Genomic DNA, 24,939 nt, shown 5'->3' on the forward strand with positions numbered 1-24,939 from the left:
CTTGAACTCCTGACCTCGGGTGATCCACTGCCCCCGGCGGTGAAGTTTTTATTGTAGATAACACTTTTTCATTTCCGGAACTTTCATTTGTTTCTTTTGTATACTTTCTGTTTCTCTGCTAAGGTCGCCTGTCTTTTCATTCATTTTAAGTGTATTTTCCTTTTCCTCATTTAGCACAGTTATAATCACCGTTTTACGTTGTCCCTGTCTCAGAGTTCCACCATCTGGGTTATTTTGAGATTGGCTACAGTGATTGTCCTTTCCGGTGAGAACTGGTCACATTTTTCCAGTTCTTTGTATGTTTAGAAATGTATCTGATACATGGTGAGCGTTCTGTGTCGAGACTGTAGTCTGTTTTCTCCAAAGAGCGGGAATGGATTTGTTTCAGCAGGCAGTTAACTTGGTGGCACTCACACTGCAGACACTCTCCAGCAGATGGCAGAAACTCCAATCCTGGCTCAGTTCTTGTGGCCTCGGCTGCAGGCTGCCTTGAGTCCCCCCAGGCTTGCATGGGCAGGGACCAGCCTGAGACAGGGGGAGAGTGGATCATGAAGTTCAGGGCTTACATCTCTGCCTCTCCATCCTGATTCCCCTCCCATTCCCCGGGAATGGTTGTCTCTGGGCTCCATCCTCCGGTGTTCAGATGCTACCAGAATCTTAGGCACCTGCACTGTGCTCTCCTGCTGTAGCTGGCGGAATGGAAACTCAACCTTCTGCTGTGTTCTTCTGCCACATTCAAATTCTCCTCCAAAGTCTTCTCCCTGCCTTGTTCACTTCCCAGCCTTCAGGCCACTGCTTTTTGTATTTGTAATTTTGGGGGTATTCTGTCCAGGTTGATAGGTGCTATATGCAGGAGGGTTGATCTGTTGGGATTTTACTCTGCCTGGGTTGAGTTTTAATCATTCCACTTTCCCTCTGGCCTGGCATTGGATGTTGTACATTGACGTCAGGAAAGTCTGGTTGAATGAATGGGTGATGGAACAAATGAACTGCTTTTTACTCTTTCCTCTCTCCTTTCACTCAGCTCGACCCCTTTGAATCCAGTGATCCCTTTTCATCCTCCAGTGTCTCCTCAAAAGGATCAGGTGAGACCCATGGCTTATTTTCCTTCCTGACTATTCCTCGGGCAGTAGCAGAGCCTCCCCTCCCCCCCAGTTAACACTTTCACTCCCAAAGCCAGTGTGGCCTCTGTGTTTGTGTCATTAGTCAGTGGCACCCAGATCCTGGCCTGAGCCCATTAGGCCAAAACAAGCATCCCCTGCTGCTCCTCTTCCCAGGCACGGCATGCACTGGCATCTTTCTGGAAAGGAATTTTCGCAGTAGGGATTCAGTAATAGCACCAGTGATATTAACTACTGTTTACTTACTCCTCCTTATAAATCTTTGGTTTGTATCTTTGGGTTTCCTCCCTAAAAGAAATCCAAAATTTGACCCCAGGTACCGGCCTGTGTTGTGGGTTCTGTGTTTGAAGGAACCTCATCTCACAGTGTAGAACTCGCAGATGCACGCTCGAGCCTTTATGCAATGGGAGCATCTGTGGACACTCCCTTTCTTTTGGGAACAGGCCCTGCTTGGTCCTGCAGCTTGCGCGGGGCGGATCATAGGCGAGTATATCCAGTACTCTAGGCAAATCCCTTCCAGGTCAGAGGAAAAAACACAGCAAAAACCTCTATCCAAAGACACCGCCCTGCATAAATCGTGTGGGTGGCAGGTCACCCTGGAGTTACTTCTCCCTCCTGACCCAGTGAGACCCAGTGGGACCCAGGGGCCATGCGCCTACAGCAACTTGTCACTCTTCTGATGACCGTGAATGATGCTGGCCCTCCCAGAGCGGTCGTCACAGTGAGAAACCGTCCCGCTGCGCCAGAGTGGGCAGGCAGGCCTTGCTGAGGGACCTTCATGCAGACGCGCGTGTCTAATGAGTAAATGCAGCCTTCCTGAGTCTTCTGGTTCAGGAGCCATCTAGCATTTTCCCTCCACCCCAGAAGGTGTGTCTCTTAAAGACCTGTAACTCTAACTTTGTTGGTGCCGATTGCAGATCCCTTTGGAACCTTAGATCCCTTCGGAAGTGGGTCCTTCAATAGTGCTGAAGGCTTTGCCGACTTCAGCCAGATGTCCAAGGTAAAGCCCCTCCCCGGAGCCCCCGCGCCTCTGCTAGTGTCTTTGTGCCTCTTGTCATGGTGTGGGCTGCCAGGCGTAATTGTTTATGTCAAGTATGTATCTCCCCAGCACCTTTCGAATACAAGGTTAGGTCTGGAAAGCACCCATGGCTGTGATTCGATGCACTTCAGTCCCTCAGGGTGAGCCCTGACCCCTCCCAGTGGCATAGCTGCCCTCGGCTCCCACTGGTGTCTCACGACCATCGGGTCTCAGATGGTGAAGGCTTTGCCATGGCCAAGTAGAAACTCGAGAAGGCGTTGGGCACAGGCATCTCGAGAGGGCCGTGGGCAGCAGGCTTGCAGGTACAAGGCATCCGGGGAAAGCGGGCCAGCGAGTGTTCAGAGCCGCCTGTGTGACAGAACTTTCGAGGGGTGTTGAAAAGTGAGGGCCAGGCTCCGTGAATAAATGCAGACAGATCCACAGGTGAGGAGTGAACTGTTGAAGGAGGACAGCAGCGAGACTCGTTACCAGACTGGACCCGTCTGCGTCCGGCCCTCACCACATGGTGACCTGAACTCACTGTGACTCTGGTTCCAGACAGCTGTAGGGCTTCTCCAGAGGCTGGCAGTGTGGCTGGAGCTAATCTTTAAGGTAGCATAGAGAATTCAACAGGGAACGTCCAGAATGGACAAGTCAAAAAATAACAATAGAAGCCCCTTACGACTGAGGTGCCTTCCAGAAGAAACTGCTGGAAAGTTGGAAATGGGGGCTGTGGTGAGTGGGAAGGAGGCCGGGGCTGAGGCACTACTGTGCCTCCTTGTGAGTTGTATATCTCCCTGTTTGAGCAAGGAGCGCGTTTCTTTGGCAGGAATGAAGAAAAGCAGGTGAGGTGTGCCCCGTCCCTGACATCTGCATCCACTCTGTCCCTTCTTGGTAGCCCCCAGGCAGGGGTGGATGGGCTCTGTCCTCGGGGGCTGCAGGGGCCTGCTTTCCTCACGCGTTGCACCTGCAGAGGCCCAGGCGTCGTCCACGCTGCGGGAAGAGGCAGTGGCCACAAGCAGAACACAGCCCCCTTCCTAGAGCCCATGGCCCAGGTGGTAAGGGGTGGCCGGTGGGGGGGGTCCCCTGGAGCAGCTGGGCCCAGTCTGTGTGGGCGCTGCTATTGGCCTGAAGGTGGTGAGGGGAGGGAGCCCCAGGAGTACCTGGAAGATGCATGCCCCAGGCATGAGGCCCCCTCGGGCTCCCCACCCCGCCGGCCCCATGGCCAGGTGCCCCAGGTGCCAGTGTGACTGGGCAACCTCCCTTGGCTGCCCTGCGTTCACTCAGCTGGTGAAGCAAACAAGTCTCTGGGCATCATGTGGTTGGCAGCGGTCGCAGCTTGTGATCACAGAACACAGATTCCGAGAAGCACTTGAGATTCTGTTCAGGTTTTCAAAGATGCGTGTGTGAGTGCCCTGGCGGCGCAGCAAATCCCACTTCTGACCGAGGCAGGGTGCGTGTTTATACCGATGAGCCTGGGCAGAGGGAGCCAGAGGCCCTGGTGTGGCGCCCCCTCCTTCCAGCACACGGGGAAGGCCTCCATCCCTTACATGCCACGCTGTGACACGGTTTGGGACTGGCCAGGAGGGCACCAGGGGAAGGAGATTTAGGGGCCGTTGCACAGGCCCCTGGGCAGGCAGGAAACCATCTCCCGAAAGCAGAAAACATTGGCCACACGGTGGCAGCAGTCCCTAAGGCAGGGGTCCTGGTCGTTTCTGGTTGTCGCCCGTGGACTCCTCTTCCTTTGGGAGGCTGGCTCTGTCTTCCTCCTCTCACCGTGAGCAGAGACGGGGAGCTAGCAGAGCCTGGGCTAGGGCCGGGGTCTCATGACTGCCCTCTGCCTGTCCTTGGGCCCTGAAACCTGGGGCTCTTCACACACATGCAGCTGTGATTTCAGAGCTGGTCTCACTTCCTATTGGCGGTGCCGGGCTAGGACAGAGTTGGACAGAGCTGTGGAAAATGGGTCGCCAATACTATCTTGTTTTGATTCCACCGTTCCATCAGCTGCCTTCGTGACACTTGTACAGCCGCATTCTGAGCTCAACCCTGACCTTGTAACTCAGTTTTTCCTTTTTGGTTACCTTTCTGTTTTTCAAGAACAACATTGTGGATATAAATAAAATGCTAAGGGAAATGAAAGTGGCAAGAAGGTGTTTTGTTTTTTTTTTTTTTTCAAAAAAAAACCATCATCAACTTTTCCCCATCTGAGCAGGGCGGGGAGGCCCTTTTGTAAGTCCCTGAATTGAAGCACCTTACCTCTGTGTGGCTTTGCTGAGGAGAGTCACAGCCCACAGTCTAATTCTAGAAGTTTCCTTTGGGAGGCTCTTTGGGCCTGCACTCTTAGTTGAGGCCCCACCCTCACCTGAAGAGATTTTTCTAGACAGTGTCAAGCCTACATCAGCTCGCTTTAAAAACAGATTCCCCAAAGTGTGTTTCCAGGGAGCATTTGAGAATAAAAACAAGAGTCCAACTTATTTCACCCTCCCCTGCCCTGAAAAAAAAAAAAAGCCATCTGTGAAATATTGGGTTAGTCGTCAGTCCATTTTTAGCAACTTCTCAATCGTTTAAAGCTGTGCATTGATGTTTAGGGCTGCTGTTTAAAAATTCAGTCTTTTGTTTTGAAGCAGTTCTTCAACTGGTGAACTCAAACCTGGGTCTCTTAGAGCTGGTTTTCATAGTAGCTTTTTCTGTCTTCCTTTTATTTTAAGCACACTTCACTCTTGCCGAGCCCAGAGAGCCCCTGACAGCTTTACTGAAACCTTTCTAAAAATAGCGACTTTCCTTGAAGCCGCTGCCTGAGTAGGAAAGAGTTGAGTCCCCAAGGAGGCTTCTTGGGAAACTTGAAGTCATGAAAATTGGGATTCGGAAATGACGCGGGCGTTCTGGCGCTAGGAGTGATCTGATTCACTGCGGTGGCAGTGCCAGGCATTTATTGGAAGCCTGTCACCTCGCGAGTTGCCGATTGGCCTCGTGGGTTTAAACACACATGGGAGGCGCCAAGCTGGCTTGGCCTGAGGTGTCCCCGGTCAGCCTGGAGGGTCAGGCAGCTCTGATTTGAGTGTGTCACCAGGTCTTACAACTTTGGATGTCCAGGCTGAGTGTGGTTTTACTTGCCCGGGTCCTACTGCATGACGCAGAGGGTGGAAAGGCTCACTGCAGCCACTGGGACCGAGGCTCCACTCCGAATTTGGAGATGTGGCCCAGAAGCCAGCACATGTCTAGGGAGGACAAGGCCCGGCCGGTCACACCACTTCCCATCTAGACTTGCTCGCCTGCCCATCCCAGGCTGCGGGGGACTTGCATGGGCCCTAGGCCCAGGGATGTGTTCCATGAATGGCAGAAGCACCCACAGATGGGCCAGTGTTCTTTCCCCGATTCTTTCCCAAACAGCCGACCCTAAATGGCCCATTTTAAAGCTAAGCCTCAAGCCAACGCTGCTCCTCGTGTCTCGGACAGGCCTGGGGACAGCTAGGGCAGTAGGTGGGGCATTCCCAGATTCCAGTCGCAGCTTCGTACTTGGTGTGATCATTATCGTGTGGTCCATGTGCCAACTTTACCTAGTGCCAGTGAGTGGACGGATGCCTGTCACGTGTCACCTCATTCCCTTCTTGCTGGAGCCCTCCAACCTCTGTCACTCTTGCCATTTTACAGATGAAGAAACCGAAGCACAGGGCGTTGAGTAGGTGGCAGGGTTGAGGTTCCAGCCTGGGCAGAACAGTCTGCCCAGGACGAGGCCCCGGACCTACAACTGGGGTGGCCCTCGGCAGCTGAGGGCAGCGTCTGGAGGCCCCAGCCTGAGAGGCAGATGATGTGGCAGTCCCAGATCTGCTGCAGACCTGACCTGCTGTGTGATTTGGGCAGGCTACGCCTCCTTTGTGTGCCTCAGTTTCCTTGTGTGTAAGGCAGAGGTGCTGACTGTGGGACCCCCTGCCAGGTAACTGGGCCTATTAGGTGAGAAGATCAGCACAGAGCGAGTGTCTCCTGCCTGGGCGGCTCCAGAGGGCAGCATGAAGCCCAGGGAAGGGATCTGGCGGGGTCATCTGTGCAGGAGCCTTTGGGGCCCCTTCCCCTTCCTGGGGGCATCTGCCTGTGCCCGCGTCAGGGGGACCTGGAATGGGTAGGCTGCCTCTTAGAGGGGCCACCTCCCTGTTCTGTCTCTGATGTGGCTCTGACTGGGCCGAGCAGCCTCGACTCTAGGACTACACAAGGTCCAAGGCAGCCATGTCTGTGACAGGACGCGAGCGGCCCAGAAGGGTGCATCTCTGTAACTAGATGCTAGAGGTCTAGATGACTGCATCTCTATAACTAGCTGCCAGAGACACAGGTGGCTATGTCTCTGACTAGACTCCAGGGGCCTAAATGCCATGTCTGTGCAACTAAATGCTAGAGACCTAGAGAGTCGCATCTGTGTGACTAGACACCTGAGCCTCAGATAGCTGCATCAGTGTGACTGGAAGCTAGAGCCTCAGATAGCTGCATCAGTGTGGCAGGATGCTAGAGCCTTAGATGGCTGCCTCTGTGTGACTACACCCTGGAGCCTTAAGACGGCCATGTTGGTGTGACTAGACACTAGAGCCTTAGATGGCCACGTTGGTATGACTGGACACTAGAGCCTTAGACAGACACATCAGTGTGACTAGTTGCTAGAGCCTTAGACCACCACATTGATGTGACTGGACACTAAAGCCTCAGATGGTCATGTCGGTGTGACTGGATGCTGGAGCCTCAGATAGCCACATCGATGTGGCTAGAGCCTTACATGGCCCCGTCTGTATGAATAGATGTTAGAGCTTTAGATGGCTGTGTCGGTGTGACTAGATGCTAGAGGCCTAGATGGCTGCCTTTGCATGACTAGGCACTGGAGACTTAGATGGCCGTGTCTGTGTGACTAGATGCTAGAGCCTTAGACAGCCATGTCTGTATGACTACGCTAGAGCCTTAGACGGCTGCATTGGTGTGACTAGATGCTGGAAGCCTAGATGGCTGCATCTACGTGACTAGACACTAGAGTCTTAGATGGCCGTGTCTGTGTGACTACATGCTAGAGCCTTAAATGACCATGTCTATGTGATTAGATGCCAGAGCCTTAGGTGGCCACATCTGTGTGGCTAGATGCTGGAGCCTTAAATGGCTGCATTGGTGTGACTAGACACTGGAGCCTTAGATGGCCACTTTGGTGTGACTAGATGCTGGAGCCTTAGATGGCCTTATCTGTGTTACTAGACGCTAGAGCCCTAGACAGCTGCACTGGTGTGACTAGATGCTGGAGCCTTAGACGCCTGCATTGGTGTGACTAGATGCTAGAGACTTAGACGGCTGCATTGGTGTGACTAGATGCTGGAGCCTTAGACAGCCACATTTGTGCGACTAGATGCTGGAGCCTTAGATGGCCGTGTCTGTGTGACTAGGTGCTGGAGCCTTAGATGGCTGCATTGGTGTGACTAGGCACTACAGCCTTAGATGGCCACATCTGTGTGACTAGACGCTGGAACCTTATATGGCTGCACTGGTGTGACTAGATGCCGGAGCTTTAGAGGGCTGCATTGCTGTGACTAGATGCTGGAGCCTTAGATGGCCATGTCTATGTGACTAGATGCTGGAGCCTTAGATGGCCACATCTGTGTGACTAGATGCTGGAGCCTTAGATGGCCACATCTGTGTGACTAGATACTGGAGCCTTAGATGGCCGTGTCTATGTGACTAGATGCTGGAGCCTTAGATGGCCGTGTCTGTGTGACTAGATGCTGGAGCCTTAGATGGCCACATCTGTGTGACTAGATACTGGAGCCTTAGATGGCCGTGTCTATGTGACTAGATGCTGGAGCCTTAGATGGCCGTGTCTGTGTGACTAGATGCTGGAGCCTTAGATGGCTGTGTCTGTGTGACTAGATGCTGGAGCCTTAGATGGCCGTGTCTGTGTGACTAGATGCTGGAGACTTAGATAGCCACATCTGTGTGACCAGATGCTGGAACCTTGGACAGCTGCCTTGGTGTGACCAGACGCTGTAGCCTTAGATAGCCACGTCTGTGTGACTAGACACTGGAGCCTTAGACGGCTGTGTTGGTGTAACTAGATGCTGAAGGCCTAGATGGCCGTGTCAGCATAACTAGACGCTGGACCCTTAGTCGGCTGCGTCGGTGTGACTAGACATTGGAGGCAGAGGTGGCACTACCTCTAGGACTGTCTGCTGGAGGTGGTGTTAGACCTTTTCCCCCACATCTGCAATCTGTTGCATCCGGATTCTTGAGGGAAATCCTGGGAGTGTGCCTTTGTGCTCTTGACCTGTTCTCTGTCTCTAGGCCTGCCCTGCCGGGGAGAAAGTTAAAGACCCCTGGCCCCTCCCTCCATCTCTGCCCCACTCTGATCTTTCTTTTCTATGCTCTTGGAGGAACACATGATTTTTTTTTTTTTTTTTTTTTTTGAGATGGAGTCTCGCTCTGTCGCCCAAGCTGGAGTGCCATGGCGGGATCTCGGCTCACTGCAAGCTCCGCCTCCCAGGTTCACACCATTCTCCTGCCTCAGCCTCCCAAGTTGCTGGCCTACAGGCACCCGCCACCACGCCCAGCTAATTTTTTGTATTTTTAGTAGAAACAGGGTTTCACCGTGTTAGCCAGGCTGGTCTCAATCTCCTGACCTTGTGATCCGCCTGCCTCGGCCTCCGAAAGTCCTGGGATTACAGGCGTGAGCCACCGTGCCCAGCCAGGAACACCTGACCATTTTTACCCCTATTTCTGCCCGTTCCTTTTGTTTCCTGTCACAATGTTATCTCTTTGTCCTATAATTTTCTAGTTATTTTGCATTTTTGTAACAATGTGTTTCCTCTGTTAGTAAAAATGTAGTTATTTTCTATTTTATTACACACTTAGTTATTTTCTGTTTTAGTAAGAGTGGTACCTCATCCTTCTTCTGCCCATAGAAAGTGATTTTCTCCCTCCTGGGACACCCCAGCCCCTTCCCTCACATGCCTGAGATGCGCCGGCCCTTCTGCGGCTGATGGAGACCCTGACTCCCTTGTGCCGCACCGGTGTTCCAAGTGAGGGACGAGCATCCCTGCAGGTGGCGGCGCTTAATATCTGCTCATCACAGGCCTGGAGGCAGCAGGTGCCCGGAAGGGGACTATGCTTGCCCTCCAGGTGGGAGAGGCCTGGAAGCGTGTCTCTGTGGCTCAGTGAGCAGTGCGGGCGTGGGTGGCAGGAAGTGGCCCCAGGGAGAGCCCTGGGAGAGCTCTGAGGGACGGCAGTGGGGTCCAGCCAGGCTCTGAGCAAGGAGAGGGGTTCCTGGTGGACGAGGTGAGCTGAGCTACCCAGCAGGAGACCTGAGTGTGCAGAGCATGGAAATAGGAGGCTGAGTCAGCGGCTGCGGGTGCAGTGGGTTCTGAGGACTAAGGAGGCATTATGAAGGGAGGGGTGACTTCAGAGGTGAGCCTGAAAAATCAGGCGGCCGGGGCAGCGGTAAAGTCCCTGCATGCCTTAATGAGAGCTTGGAGCTTCCCCGTAGGAAGTGCCTACCTACCTACCTGTGAGACATCGCCTCTTACCTGCCTCCCTGTCTCTACCTGCCTGCCCATCCGTCCATCCATCCATCCACCCACCCACCTGCCATTCATTCATCCATTAATCCACATATATGTCTATCCATTCATCCAGCTGCCATTCTATTCATCTACCCACCCACCATCCATTCATCTATCCAATTGTTATAACTGTCTCTGACTGTCTCACTCTTTAAGCTGGAGGATGTGGTCCGATTTGGGTTTGAGGCAGCAGGTGTGGGGTGGAGGATGTGGATGGGTGTGATGGAGGCTGGCCAAGAGTCCAGGCCAGAGGTGGTCAGAGCCCAGTGGAGGCAGTGTGGGCGTGCTGACCAGTGGGGGTGGGCTGGGCATGTGAGGGTGCGCTCCCACCTCAGGTGCTGCGTGTGCAGCCCAGAGGCATGGAGGAGGAAGGTCTGGTGCCAGCTGACCCAGCACCTGGTGCTGCCCGTCACTAACTGAAGGTAGTGACCACACCAGCCAGCTCAGTGGGGAGGCGGCACAGCAGGGCATGCGCCAAGCACCACAGCCAGCTCAGGGGTGAGGGTGGGGCGTGTCTCTGAAGTGTAAGCAGGAGGCCCAAGGGACCCTGTGTGCCAAGTCCTAGAGTCAGGAAATACCCAGTGTGCCCCTTGTGGCTGGGGATGCCCTTGGTGCTGGTAGCCCGTGGAGGGATGGGACTGCTCTCTGCTTATCACCCACAGGCCAGAGGGCCCCTGCTGTTGAGGGTGGAGGAAAGCACGGGGCTTGAGAGATACCCCCCGTCCGAGCAAGGCCGTGTTGTGCAGTCCAGAGGGTAGGAGGCCTCGCCAGGGCCCTTGGAGCATGAGCGTCTGTTCAGTGGACATCCGTCACCTTTGTTTTAACAACTATTTTTGCCTCTCTTTCGTGTCCTCTCTTACAGCCCCCACCTTCTGGCCCTTTCACCTCCTCCTTGGGAGGGGCAGGATTCTCAGATGACCCCTTTAAAAGTAAACAGGACACTCCTGCTCTGCCTCCGAAGAAACCCGCTCCTCCACGGCCTAAACCGCCCAGCGGTCAGTAAGCTTTCTTCTCTCGCAGCCGCCGCCTGCCGGTGCAGGATGGCGGGGGACCAGGGCCCCCCTGCTCACCAGCCCAGAGTAGCAGCAGATGCCACAGGACCCTGTGTGGGGATCAAGAGGGTCCCCCCGGCCCAGCCATCCAGGTCCACGCAAGTGCCATGTGTGCGTGGTGTGTGCCTCTCGCCTGCTGGCCCTCGCCCCATCCTGTGGGCCCCTGGGCTTCTGGCTCTGTATTGGAGTGCACAAAGCCTTGGCCTTAGAGCCACCCTTGTGACTGGGGGCGCTTCGTGCGGCCTCTGCCCGAGCATGTCAGTGCCACCCCGACACCCCGGCTACACTTTAGGAGCCAGTCATGGCCGGCAGCCCTGTGGCCACTCCAGCCTCTTCTCTTCCATCTTCCTTCCCATCTGTGCTCAAGGAGGACCTGTAGGGGGTGAGGGCAGCAGGAGTCACTTCTTGGTCCAGTCCCTTCCCAGCTGCTTCAGGACTCAGAGTGGAGGGAGTGGGAAATTGTCCTTGGCGGCATCTGATGTGAGGAGGCAGGATGGCTTGGGGCTCCCCTCCGCCCCAGCTCGCCCAGGCATCTAGATGCATGGCTCTGAGAAGGGGGCTTCCTGCAGGCCCTGCCCCTCTTCCCCATGGCCGGTGCTGCCAATGTCTCCTAATCTTGGCCCTCAAGGGTCCCCTGAAGATTCTGAAGCCCTTTAACTCACACATGGGATTTCTCTCATGTGATAGAGGTAGGCCAGTGGCCAGTTGACCAGACTCTCAAACAGAAAGCTGTTGCTTCAAGTGGCAGAAGGAGTCGCTGCAGCTCCCTGATCCATTTATCTACCCGGTCATTGCCTATTCCACCTGTGCTCCGGTCTGGGATGCCTCCCATTCTCTAGCCTCCAGGCAGTGTTCCCCACACTGTCCTTGAATTGTGGGCAGCCACAGGAGACCCACACACTCCCAGGATCATGCCTTCTGTTACCCATCTTCCCTGGACAGGGTGTGCCCCCGAGCCCTTTCCATCAGCTCCAGCGAGGGGAGTGGTGCTCACCCTCCTGCCTGCACTTGCCCCTCCCCTGGAATCTGCCGCTGGCCTCACTTTGCAGCCCCCGTGTCATCGCAGGTCCTGGAATGGACCTAGCAGGCTCCGCGTGCCCCCAGCTCACTAGTTACGAGTGACTCTCGGTCCTGCACATGGGCCACCTGTCAGTAGAGGTGAACATAGGAGAAGTTATTTCTAGAACACCGCCTGTCTCCTCCTGTCCCCTGGGCTGGCCATGGCCTTCTCTCAGGAGGATGGGGATCCAGCCTGCAGTGCCCAGGTTGGCTTTCTCGTGGATGAGTCAGGAGAAAAAGTATGACCAAGTATGGGCTGTGTGGATTTAGAGCAGATTTTCTGTGAACTGTTGAGCAGATACAGATGGGTAAAGAGATCATTTCTGTAAGCCACACATCAAAGACATTTACCATCAAGAGGAGGAAAAACAAAACAACAAAGGGACTCCCTTCCATCTGCAAGAGGCCGCTGGTACCTTACACAGAGGCAGTGGCTCTTCAGGGATCCTTGTTGGCCTCCTGATGGAATGGCAGTGGGCCTCTTCACTTGCCTAAAAGATGGGAGCAGAAGCACACATGTACACACACATATATGCGTAATCACAATGCATGCACACAGCTGGCACACACGCGTGTGCACATTCCCACGTGTGGCCATGTATTTTTAATGCATATATGTGCATGCACACATGTACGCTCTTGCATGCACTTGTGTACCCTGCCCTGTGTATACACACATCCTCCATGCCTGCAGACACATGCATGCATACACCTGTTTGCATGTGAACACACATGCATACAGGTGAGCATGCCTTGACACACATACTGCGTCACATGAGTATTCTCGCATGTGCCTGCATGTACGCGTATGCATGCACACACGCACTCTCCCATGCATCCCCTCCATGCACACTCTCCATGCTTATATGCATCTGCAGACATGTGTGCATATTCACTTGTGAACACACACATGCATTCATAGAGATGAGCAGCACGCACTCACATACTGCATTGTGCATGCCTGCACACACACATGCTCTCATAGATAACAGCTGGGCATGAGCACCCTCCATGCTTAGATATGTGCATGCATTCATTGAGACATGCACATATTCACATGTGAACACATACATGCATACAGGTGAGCAGTACACAGATGGTGAGCAGTACACAGATATTGCATCGTGCATGCATGCAAATGTGCACATGCATGTGTGCATGTGTGCTCATACCCGGGCATGCACACTCTTTGTGCTTACACACATGTATACACATTTGCACACATGTGCATGTATTCTCCTATGGGTGCACACACTTGCCGAGCAGTGCCGTATTTGCTGGGCCCTGAGGAGGAGCCATCCCACTCAACAGTTCACAGGTGCAAAACTTCATTTTCAGTGTTTCATGGAAACCGCCACCCCCGCCTCCCCACGTACCTAAACCCAGCGCTAGGTCTGCCTTTGAACTTTCCCTCAGTTGTCACCTCCCATTGTGTCTCCCCTGCAAGCCTACCCACCCCACCTTGGCTTCTGCTCTTAGTGTACCGTGGGCTTCGAAAGCAGAAAAGAATGCTTGTTAAAAGTAGAACGTTTGATACCAGGGGTTTGGGTGACTTCCTTGGGCCAGTTTCAGGGTTGAGGCTTTTTAGGGAGCTGTTGCACAATTTAAGAGCCAGGGGGTCCTGGGCTCGGTGGCTAGTGGCGCAGGCCACTGCATCTTTGTTCTGCTGTGGTCGATGGTTGCTGTGCCCCTCGGCGTTCTGCAGAGATATATTAACTTCGACGGGCCCTTAGGAAGCGCTTGCACAGTTCTTATCGCACTAGGTCCTAGCAAGACCCGTGAGAGAGACAGGCCAGGCCATGCCCATTTCCTGGAAGAGGAAAGGCGGGGGGAGGTCATGGGGGCTCCCTAAGGTCACGCAGCAAGGTGGCAGCAGGGCCGGGTCTACACCCAGTGACCTGCCTCCTGCCCCAAGACAGGAGTAACGAGAACCAAGCCATGAGCTTCAGAACATTGTCTAAAACAGCAAATGCATGTGTGGCATTTTAAGTCCGGAGCAACTGCAGATCTGTGTGGAGGCCTAAATATTTCTCATTTGATTCTTTTACCCAGAAGCAATGGCTGAACAGAAAAATTCTGCATTGTACACGCTGCTGGGTGGTAGGTACAGACCATGTGGTGGTTGCCGTTTGAGCTTGCAGCATTATTTGTGCTGTGATTCCATACTAACCTCTAACAATCAGAACACCGAACACCACGGTTGACCCACTGGTTGACCTTTTGATGAGTCACATGTTGGGGAGAAGTGTTTGGCTCTTTGGGGGATTGCGAAGGGAGCTGCTCGCCCTACCCTGGCTCTCTGGTCAAGGGAATCGGAGCCCAGCTCTGCACAATTCCCTTCCCGGTTCCTGGCCACACAGCACAGACCCACATGCAGCCCAGGAGGCCTCTCTGGTTGTGGGCAAGAGCAGTCAGCAAATGAGTGTCGAGTGAAGTTGTGCTCAGAAAGTTTGCCAGGAATACACAAGGCAGATCTCTTGTTTTCTTGGCTTTAAGACAGGAGATAGTGAATCTAGTCTGTTATTTTTTTTTTTTTTAAGAAAGCATAAAGTCTAACATTTTCAAACTGCTGGACTTCATGTTTTCTTAAAAAAACAAACAAACAAAAAACCTTTCTGCCTTTCTTGCTACCCTAGCCTTTTTCTGCTCAGGGAGACCACACGGCTAGCACACAGTGATGGCCGCCTTCCCCTGGTCACTCCAGGGCTTCCCAGATGCTATGGCTTTGCATAAGATGCATGAGTCCCAGTGTGGCTGAGTGAGGAGGAAGGTGAGATGGGAGCCCCTGTGGGCCTGGCAGTTAAGCCGTGAGCTGGTGGAGACAGACGGACTGACAGAAAGACTGAAGGACCCATAGACTGTCCAGCAAGCAGTCTTAAACATCATGCACACAGTGTGACACCTACACTCATGGAAATCACAGTGAAGGAACAAGCTTTTCTGTCATCTCTCCGCCTGGCAAATGGAACATGTCTGATGTCCCATGCCCCTATCCAGGGTTTGTCCATCCCAGGGCACCCAGAGATTTCTAGAACCCTGCTAGGCCTCTGTGCCAGGAAATGGCTGACGTGTGAGGCCAGGACAGGAGAACTGAGGCTGCTTCCTTCTGTCTTCTGGGCGGCCAGTCCTGCTAGAATCCAGGGGACTGCTTAATCAGGCTAGTTTCTGGACGTTGGAGGAAAGGGAGGCTCCAGGTGGGTCACTTAACCTCCCTGAGCCCCAGTTTTCCTGCCTGACCATGGGACCCACTCAGGCCTAGCAGGTGGGTGTGTGGGTGAAGCACTTTGCATGGTGATGTGCTGTGTGTGGTCTGTAGCCCCCATCCCCACCCTGGGGCACAGGGACCGGGACGCAGGCTTCTGCCATGGGCACCTTTTCCAGGAGAGACAGGCTGGGCAGCTGAGGTGGCTGCACACATTCCGGGAGTCATTAATGGGGCCCTTTTCTCCCTGTGACGTCACAGGTTAGTGGAAATCTTTTCTGTTAAAAAAAGTCAGCGTGCAGGGAGTTGAACGTCAAAGAGGGCTCCAGGGTCCTCTGTGGGTCATTGCTCATACAGGACCAAATGTGAGTTTGGGTCTGAGTCACGTGTGGCTTTTGGTGCTGTCTCTTGTGTTCTAGAGGCTGCAATTTTCAAATTCCATGGGAGCTGCTTTTTAAATTTTATTTAAAGCTCAGTTGTGGTGAAATTGACATTTGGTGTGGCCGACATGTGGTGTGGGTGCACAGGCAGACAGATGTTGACCCGGACAGTCACAGGTGGACCCCTCCACCTGCGAACCTGCAGAGGTTCCTCAAGGGAGAGTTCCGGTCACAGCGTACACCTGAGTAGCCCACAGTTGGCCATCTGCTCTCAAGGCCACATACTCAGTTCTTTCTCGATCTCAGCCAGAAAGCATACTCTGGGGGACCACCAAGGGCCATCCCTTGGGGCATGCATGGAGCTTTGGAGCATGGAACTTAAGTTCTCCTTGCCTGGAGGTCTTTTCTAGAAAGGTATATCAAGGTATTAAATAACCAGCAGCTGTCTGTTTTGGGCAGAAGAAACTGGTTTCTTTCAGGCAGATGCAGCACAGACCCGGCAGGCCGCCGAAACCTGTCAGTTAGAGTTAGGTTAAAGTTAGCCATGGCACACACCTCCCCCAGGTAAACAATGGTGTATTTTCTGCAACGGACCGGAGATCAAGATCAGTCAGAGCTCACCGCTGAAGAGTTTCTAGGTAAAAGTTGTTGATTTGCAAAGAGAGAAACAGATTTTTTTTTTTTAAGTGCAGGAAACGGCTGTGTGGGTGTCAGTGATTGGGCCTCAGCCCCGTTGCGATAGTGGGATCCTGCGACCGGCCCCACCCTTGCCACTTCCTGCCAGCGCAGCCCTGCGTTGCGGTTCCTGCCTGCAGCGCCCGGTGACACCAGCCAGCGCACTTCCACCGCTAACCAGCCAGTCACCTTTAACCTCTCCCAAATTTAATGATCATTTTATTACTCCTAATGACCTTTTCACCTCCTAAACAAAACCACATAGGTGATAGTGATGAGCATGATGTCTTTTCACCCCCTCCCCACAATTGCACTAACGAACAGCTTTTACCTAAGTGACATGAGATCCAGTTTAACCAGTGGCTGTCCTGTTTGATTCTAACAGCTGTCTCACCAAAAGAAGAAGACAAAAGTCATTCTTCCCCTTGCAAAACAAGCCCCTCCTGTACCTGTGTGTGGCATCCACCCAGGGTGGCCGTGGGTTCTTGAGCTCCCTGTGGTGAGTGCCACACAGGATGCAGCCACCGAGAAAGCACTGAGGTCCTAAGTGCTGCCAGCTCTCCCGCTCCTCTGAAACACCAGGCCAACATTGAAACCAGGGCTCAGTGACCTCTCCCTGTCATGTGCCCATGTGGGTCCCAAAACCTTTTGTTGATTGCACAAGATCCACTTTAAAAATGGCATTTCCATTTGAACCCTGCGGTTAGCACCTCAGCCTTGAACTTAACTACTTTAATTCCGTTCCCACGATGATCTCAGAGAGATAATCCGGTGGGTACATGTGAAGTTCTACAATGGGACAAGTGGTTCCACCATCTCAAGGGGCCTGGAAAATTCTGGCACTTGCCTGCCAGCCAGGATGGGGAGGGGGTCCCAAGGAGCCTAAAACGACCAACCAGGCGGAGTCCCTCTTTCCTGCCCACGCCCCCATCCCCCAGCACTGCTGTGGTCAAGGAAGCTTCGGAGCTTCCGTCTGAGCCCTCTGTTTCTGTCCTAGGGCTGGGTGAGACCCGCTGTCAGTACCAAGGAATGGTCCCATTCTGAGAGGGAGGAATGTCAGCCTTGTATGTTTAAACTGACTGCAGGCAGATTGCCGTTTGGAGCACTTTCTGTTCTGTAAAGACCACTAAGTTTGAAAATAGAAGCATTTGCCTACCTGGGCACACTGTACCCAGAGGCGGATCCAGGGAGTGTTGTGTGACTTGATTATCATCTGGCGTTCAGTGGGGTGCAAATGCTGGGGCCTGGGGGGCTGTGGGGTGGGGTGCAGGCCTAGAAGGGCTGGACTGTCCCACCCCAGCATCTGAGTATAGGTGTGAACAGACGGGAGCTGTCGCCCTGGGGACATTGGGTATACCTGCCTCCAGGACACCTCAGACCCTTGCTTGGCGGAGGCTCCACTTGAGGGAGGTGAGGGCCGGGGCAGATGCCTCAGAAGGAGGCTCTGGTTGCAGCTCTGGGCACCACCTCCCTGCTTTTCTGGCGGGGTGAATATGGCCCCTCATCGTTCATCTCTCCCATTCAAAGCCCCAAGTCAGCACCCCTCGCCTGCCACTGCTAACTGCAAAATAGCACATGCACTCGGGCAACGGGGGATCTGGCCCTAAAGAGCAGAAGTGGCAGCCCTTCCCCAGACCTGACGCCTTCCCAAGTGTCGCCCACCATGGGAGCTCCTCGTGGGCTCTGCGCCTCACTTCCTCCCCTCCCAGGGGCTCTTTTGGGTCCTTCCATGCACGACCCCTAGCCAGCTCTCAGACTCGCTGCATGGCGTTCTCAGGGATCTTGTTACATGTGGGCAAGGCACCTTCCCACCCTTTGCAGAGGTGGCGTCTGTGACATTGGCAGTTCCGTAGGGAGGAACAAAGCTGAGCCCCCTTGCTCCATCAGGGCTCCCCGTGCCTGGCTCATGCATAGATAGCATCTCTCCCTGGAAATCTCCCCAGAGGATGGGGCTGACACCCAGGGATATTCACGCAGGCTGTGTCAAAGGTGCCCGCCAGAGAACAAATGCAGTTTTTCAAATAAGGCGGAATTGTGACACCTGCCAGTCTGTATTATTTTTGTCACGAAGACTGGCTTGTGATTTGTAAATTCATTTCCAAATCACATACCGCACTCTACACACACACACACACGTGCACACACACACCCTTTTTTTTCTTCCAGGGCTGGAGCAACCCTTGCCTGGCAGGTTTTATGTAAATGTCATGGGAGCCTTTTGTGGTAACCTCTAGAAAATTGTTATTTCTCACTTCAAATGATATTTGCCTTTTGAGGACCCCAAAGCACGGCACCTTCTCCCCGCTTTCTTCTTCTCTTAATGGCAAGATGAGGCTGCAGCCATCGGGTTCAACAGCCCCCTGCCCACCTCACACACCTCACAGGGCAGGAAAACACACCGGCCACCAGTGGCTCGTAGTAAATATTTGTTCAGCTTTTCTCAACAGTTCAGAACCAAACCTCATCCTGTTCCCTTCAATGCATGAAGCAGATTTTCTCAAAATTTGGTAAATATTTTTAGTGGAAAATCTCAACGCTGCGATCGCAGGGACCTCAGATTCTTATCTCCCAGGGCTGTGCTGCTTGACATAGCTTTGATCTAAGGCAGAGCGCGCGCGGGACTGGCGCCTGCAGGACTCACAGCCTGCGGGTCCCTTATGTAGTCCCGTGTGTTATATTGTAAAAAACGAACTCCCCTCATGCGTCTTAGATGGGAGTCAGAGGAAGACGTTGGCGTGTGTTGGGGAAAAGCACTCTTTTTCAAGACAAGTCCCCAGCAGTGATGAATTTGAGAACCTATACTGTTTTCTCTCTTTCTCCCCTCTCCCTGCAGGTCAGCTTTTCTTCTGGCAGGATGGGGAGGGAGGAATAAGACATATCAGTGGCCTTGGATGAGCTCTGCTGGAGTGGTGCCCCAGCTGGGCCACTGCTCTCCTATGCAGTGTGACTCTCAGAAGCCTACCAGCTGTATGGGCATCTGTGTTGTGTAGGATGAATGACAGTTGTGGTTGTGTGGGATCGCCGGTTGTGTAGGGTGAATGACAGTTGTGTAGGTGTCTGTGTTATGTAGGGTGAATGATGGTTTTGTGTGGTTCACCTGTTGTGTGGAATGAATGACAGTTGTGTGGGTGTGCCTGTTGTGCAGGATGAACGAGAGATGTGTGGGATCACCTGTTGCGTAGGGTGAATGACAGTTGTGTGGGTATCTTGTGTTCTGCAGGATGAATGACAATTGTGTGGGCATCCTCTGTTGTATAGGATGAATGGGTGTTGTGTGAGTGTCCATATTGTGCGGGATGAATGTGTGTTGTGTGAGTGTCCATATTGTGCAGGGTGAATGACCGTTGTGTGGCCATTTCTTGTTGTGCAGGATCAATGATGCTTGTGGGTGTGTGCCCCTGTTGTGTAGGACCAATGATGCTTGTGTGTATGTGTCCACTGTTGTGTAGGATCAGTGATGCTTGTGGGTGTGTGTCCCCAGTTGTGTAGGATCAATGATGGTTGTGTGTATGTGTCCACTGTTGTGTAGGATCAGTGATGCTTGTGGGTGTGTGTCCTGTTGTGTAGGATCAGTGATGCTTGTGGGTGTGTGTCCCGTTGTGTAGGATCAGTGATGTTTGTGGGTGTGTGTCCCCGGTTGTGTAGGATCAATGATGGTTGTGTGTATGTGTCCACTGTTGTGTAGGATCAGTGATGCTTGTGTGTGTGTCCTGTTGTGTAGGATGAGTGACAGTTGTGTGATGGTTCTGTGTTGTATAGGATAATAGCGAAGGTGGGCAGCTGCCCTGACCACAAACCCTTGTTTTGTATTTTTTTGTTTTCTTTTGTTTTGTATTTATCTCTCATCTACAGAACTGCATTTTCCAAGTACAGCACTGTATAAATAGAACCTAGCCAGTGTCAAACTGTATAAATAGAACCTAGCCAGGATCAAACACACACACACTCTCTCTCTTTCTCTCTCACATGTTTATTTCTAATATTTTTATTAATCAGATTGATTAAGACCCTACCTCACATGAGCCTTTTATTCTCCTCCTAAGCAAAAAGTTTAAACCAAGAGAATTTCCTTTCCAAGATTTTTATAGCATTCACCATTTTTAGGGTTTGCAATTGTATATTTCTATTCAATTTTTTTAAATTGTTTGTTTTTTGTGTTTTTTTTTCCTTCTTTTTTGTTTTGGTACCCAGCTCTTGAGAATGCTTTTAAGCGGAGGGCTTCCTGCAAAGCAAGATAGAAAAGTCAGAACCCTGAAAAACTTTGCTGACCAAGAACACTAGTGCAGCAGAGCCAGCCCATCACAGCCCCGATCCCGGGTGCTAGGGACGTGCGCAACCTCGAGAAGAAGCTTGAGAAATAGCAGAAATAGGAGAATTAAAGAAATTTCTATCAGGGTGGAGCCGGCCACCAAGTTTTTTTTTTTTTTTTTTTTTTTTTTAACAGCACACACTGTGGTAAACCATTTGGTTCATATTGTTTTTGCTAAAGTCAGTCCTGTGTGTGGTTTCGGTACACCGCTTGGGTAACTGTTGAAACTGCTGTGGTTTGAAAATAAGTTCTATTTTGCCTTTTCTTCAATTTTGTATCCCTTGCCCCCGTTAATGAAGTCTCCCTGCGGTAGGCAGTCAGCACACCCACGAGGGTCTTTAATTTCATTTGTGTTTTTTCACTGCCGGCTGCTGCGGGCCCCGGGAGTTCCCGCCACAAATATCTAGGAATGATGGCATCAAACCGGGTGCCAGGATGATGCCTGATACCCGGTTTAATGCCATCATTCCCAGATGTTTCTATACCAGCTTTGCTGGGTTTTGTTTTTAGGATTTCCGTCCCCTTTTCTGAAATGCACATCAGTAAAGCTGTCTCCTTACTCATGTTTTCTGGAGCCGTGAAAAAGTATAAAACCCTGCCGTGGGTGCGCGTTGCAGCTTTTGCTTTAGGGACTGGAGGCACGTTAAAGTTACTTTGTCACGTTTGAGATAAGCTACACCTCAGAAAATCGGAAAAAACGATTAAGGAGTTAGCAGAAGTGGTTACATAAAAGCAGGAACTAGACCTAGAAGGTTTGAAAAATACAGCTGCTAAAAATAAATCGCTGAGCAAAAGTGGGAAGTTTTGGGCTGAGAGCCGTGGCCCTGCAGTGATGCTGGGGGCTTTAATTGCACAAAGCCTCCGGTCATCAGCAAGGTTGAGAGCTGGACCGGGCACTCGGCCGACCTCACACATGTCAGGTCCAAAATCGCCTCTTTGCCAAAGCACAAACACTAACAACTGAGAAAAAAACGGTTGTTGTTGTTGTTTTTTTCCTTCTGAAAACAAGAGGCCAGCAGTTGATATGCCCTGGTTTCATATTACCATAGTCATGATTTCTAAATAACAACGGTTTCGGCAACAGAGCAAAACCAGGCACAGGCAGTTCTTGGTGTGAACGAAGCTTTTCATCTCCGATCATCTCTTTGCGCATCAGAAACCTCAGCTTGAAATGGTAGCAGGCAGAATTCTTAACCACTCCTCCCAAAAACCAATCTCTTTTTTAAACCCCCCAAACCAAGGGAGGAAGATCTTCATTGAAAAGAAGAAGAAAAGCAATTCAAAAATGACTGATTTATTTGAACCTTCGGTACCGTGGCGGTTGTTCTTGGCCTGGCTGGGGCGTCCTGCCTTTACACCCCTCTCCAGATACTTGCAGATCGGCCTCAGATCATCATTCCCTGCAGGAACGGCTCCGAGAAATCAAGCAGTGTCCATCCTGGACTTGCTGCCCGTCCCAGGGGGCTACACCGTGTCCTGGGACTTTGAGCTTCTCCCCTGGAAACACTTCCTGTTTCCTCTGCTAGAATCTTGCGATTTGATCCATATCACATAGGTATTCGAGGAAAAATAAATAGCCAAGTAGGCACAGTAACATCACTGTTTCCTGCAAACCAGGAAGGCCAGATGCCTTTATTCCCTTTATTCCCTTCTTGCTTCCCAGGGTGTTTCTCCAAAGGGCCCCAGGTCCCTGGAGACCTGTGGAATCTGTAACAGGTGGCACCTGGTTCACCAGGACCTCCTGAAGCCCACTGTGGCGAGCCCTGGGCTGGAGGGCACCAGGGACATGGGGCAGTATTGGCTGGCATTTGCATGGGTATGCTGGGCCCGCTATTCACAGAGCTGACCCTCGGCCATGCCAGAGGCCAGTGCCACGGGAAGCAGACAGAGTGGTGAGGGACCCTGGCGTGGGGGGGCTTTCCCGTGGAGGGAGAGGCTGGGCAGAGGCAGGCAGGGGCTCCAGGGACTGGCTGAGGTCACTGTCTCTCCCTGCTGCAAACCCACAGGTTGGGGTGCAGGACACTGTCACATTGTCCCCCAGGGCGCCCCTGCCCTTGGCTTTGGTGGCTCCCTGCTCACACTTGCTCTATCTCAGCCTAAACAGTGGACATGGATTGTCCCGCAGTTCTAGAGGCTCAAAGTCCAAGATCAAGGCGCCAGTGCAGTTGGTTTCTTCTGAGGCTTCTCCTTGGCCTGGCGCATAGTCACGTGGCTGTTGCTGTGCGTAGATCTATGTCCTAAACTCTTTCAGTGAGGACAGTCATTGACCCTGTGACTTCATTTTAACTCAGTTACCCCTTTAAATATGCTATCTTCAAGTATGGTCATATTCTAAGGCACAGGGGTTAGGACTTGAGCATACGAACAGTTGTTGGGGGGACACAGCCCTTTGCTTGGATTAAGAAACAGGCTGACAGCAGCCAGTGCCAGGCTGAAGGGGGTGGCCACCATGCCCCCACCGTCGTCCAGGGCCACTCCTAGCCCCAGGGCTGGGCTGCAGAACTGAACACAGGCCTGATGGGGAAGGGGCTGCCATTTCTTCCCTGAGAAGGCCCCCACCTGTGATGGCATTTCAGTTGGGAGTGCCTTCCAGGCGGAGGGACAAGGCATAGCCAGGAAAGAAGCCCTGGGTTTGGGGGTTCCTGGGGAAGGAGGTGCCACCTGGACAAAACTGGGGTGTCATCCCCAAGTGGGGGAAGCCCTCAAGCAGTCTGGGCAGGGTGCTGGGGCCTACCTGTATTAAGAGCCCACTTTACTGGGTGGGTTTGGCTCACAGGGAAGGGAGCTGAGCTGGTGGGTAGCCAATAGGGAGACAAGGCTTCTAGGGATGGGAGGGTGGAAGTGAGGGGCCCTTGCCCACCCTCCATCCTGCTCAGGAGTCCCCTCTGCTCCAGTGGACAGCCTGGGGTTCACAGGAGCCTGGGCAGGCCTCACTTGACCGCCTCCAGCCAGAGCTGCCTGCCCATCCCTTGGGCCTTTGGAGAGGGAAGGGGGCAAGTCCTGGAGACCCTGCAGCGAGGCCTTGGCTTCCCATTGGCTCGTGCCTGGGACCAGGAGTGGCCCTGCATGGGAGGCAGTCTTGAGGTGGGGGTGTGAGGCAGTTCCTCAAGGCCAGTGGAACCAGCCCCGGGGGCTGCGGGCTGGGCCAGATCACCCTGCTCTCTGCAGACCTGGGGAGGTCAGGGGTAGGAGGAGGCTGCAGTAGAGCTGAAGGTGGGAGGGACATCTGGGGATAGAGAAAGAGAGACACATGGGGACTGCCCTGAGAGGGCAGGCGCTGTCGGAGGCAGAGGGGCCACATTCCTGTCCTGCCCGCGTGGGCTGGGCGCTAACCCTCTAGGGAAGGGTCTCCAGCATGGCTTGCCCACAAGTTTTGGCAAAGATAGTCCATGTGGGCCCCTTCCAGATCCCAGGGCCCCCTTTGCTAACTGGGCCTTGGGGCTGACAGTGAATTGATTTGAGGCCACAGGAGGAGACTGATACCAGGCCTCGCCCTCCCTCCTTTCTCATCCATGTGAGTCCTAATAGAGCCCAGGACAGCTCTTCCTCCAACCCTGAGGAAGGGCCTCTTAGATGGAATCACACAGACGGGGAAAGTCTGAAAGGATCTCCCACAGCCGGTGGCCAGAGGTCAGCCAAGGATGTGACGGTGACCCTGGTGGAACCCTGTGGGACAGGCAGAGGCAGGCAGGCCGCAAGGGTGGGCTGTCGGGGAGTTTGTCTCCAAGTCAAAAATGAGGCCTGGGATGGCTGATCTGCTGCGGGAACAGAGGGAACGGCTTTAGATCTGGGCATGGAGAGGGACCGAAGATGGCCTGTGTGAGCTCATTCTACCAGATGAGGAAGGCAGGCGTCCCGGCTCAGGTGGTGCGCAGGGCAGGTGTGGCTGGGAGCCAAGGTGCTCTTTGGAGGTGCAGCCAGAGATCCAAGGTCAACTTTCTTTCTTTAAAAAGAAAGTTCCTGGTTTCTTTCTAAACATTAGCCTTGAAACTTCCAGAGTTAACACACTGGAATCGTGTTACATGTTATTGAGCCTCCAGTCTGGGGTGCTGCATGGACCACATTGAATGCCCAGGGACCCCGTTGGGCAGACAGAGGGGTGTCAGACAGGAGCATGGAGTCAGTCCGGCTGGCCTGCAAACTGCAGATGCTAGAAGGCCTGGCAGGTGGGACTTCCCGTCACCAAGCAGATCTCAACAGGCCTCTGCTTCTTGGTGGAATGTTCTGGTACATTGGCAGTATGCATTGGGAAAAGCCACCTGTCTTCAGGCCATGTTCCTCACACAGTCTCATTTTCCTCCACTTCTGAACCCTTCTTTCCCACCTCCCTGTCAAGATATGCCTTGCCGGGACTGGGCATCCTGGAGTTCCCTGCTTGTCAGAAGCCCAGAAGGGCCCAGACAAACCCTGCCCCTTGGAGCCACCAACACCAGAGGGACAGAAGTGGGAGCTAAAAAAGAACTTAAGGCCAAGCGCAGTGGCTCATGCCTGTAATCCTAGCACTTTGGAAGGCTGAGGCGGGCAGATGACTTGAGGCCAGGAGTTTGAG

The 24,939-nt window shown here is 53.0% G+C and overlaps 1 protein-coding gene and 1 long non-coding RNA gene across 17 annotated transcripts in view; one reads left to right on the top strand and one right to left on the bottom strand.

The window, feature by feature from the left end:
* Nucleotides 1-24,939, top strand: part of EPS15L1 (epidermal growth factor receptor pathway substrate 15 like 1) — a 121,486-nt gene that overhangs the window by 88,942 nt on the left and 7,605 nt on the right. For 6 of the 16 annotated variants that reach the window (XM_033199852.1, XM_033199847.1, XM_033199849.1 and 3 more), the window contains 4 exons: nt 1,025-1,085; nt 2,039-2,121; nt 10,576-10,708; nt 13,877-13,924. The exons of 1 other annotated variant lie outside the window; for it this stretch is intronic. In XM_033199852.1, coding sequence (XP_033055743.1) covers nt 1,025-1,085; nt 2,039-2,121; nt 10,576-10,708; nt 13,877-13,924 — 325 coding nt within the window. Of the gene's footprint in view, nt 1-1,024; nt 1,086-2,038; nt 2,122-10,575; nt 10,709-13,876; nt 13,925-16,466; nt 16,593-24,939 lie in introns of those variants that run through there. 9 more of the 16 variants (XM_033199854.1, XM_033199848.1, XM_033199858.1 and 6 more) reach the window with 4 other exon arrangements.
* On the bottom strand, nt 11,750-16,658 carry LOC117076405. The gene is made up of 3 exons (XR_004434359.1): nt 16,531-16,658; nt 13,362-13,634; nt 11,750-12,315 (listed from the first exon to the last, which is right to left on the bottom strand). It is a non-coding gene; the product is annotated as an uncharacterized LOC117076405 (long non-coding RNA).

The sequence above is a fragment of the Trachypithecus francoisi genome, unplaced genomic scaffold (assembly GCF_009764315.1).
Source record: "Trachypithecus francoisi isolate TF-2019V2 unplaced genomic scaffold, Tfra_2.0 Lachesis_group5, whole genome shotgun sequence".
Lineage (NCBI taxonomy): Eukaryota > Metazoa > Chordata > Mammalia > Primates > Cercopithecidae > Trachypithecus > Trachypithecus francoisi.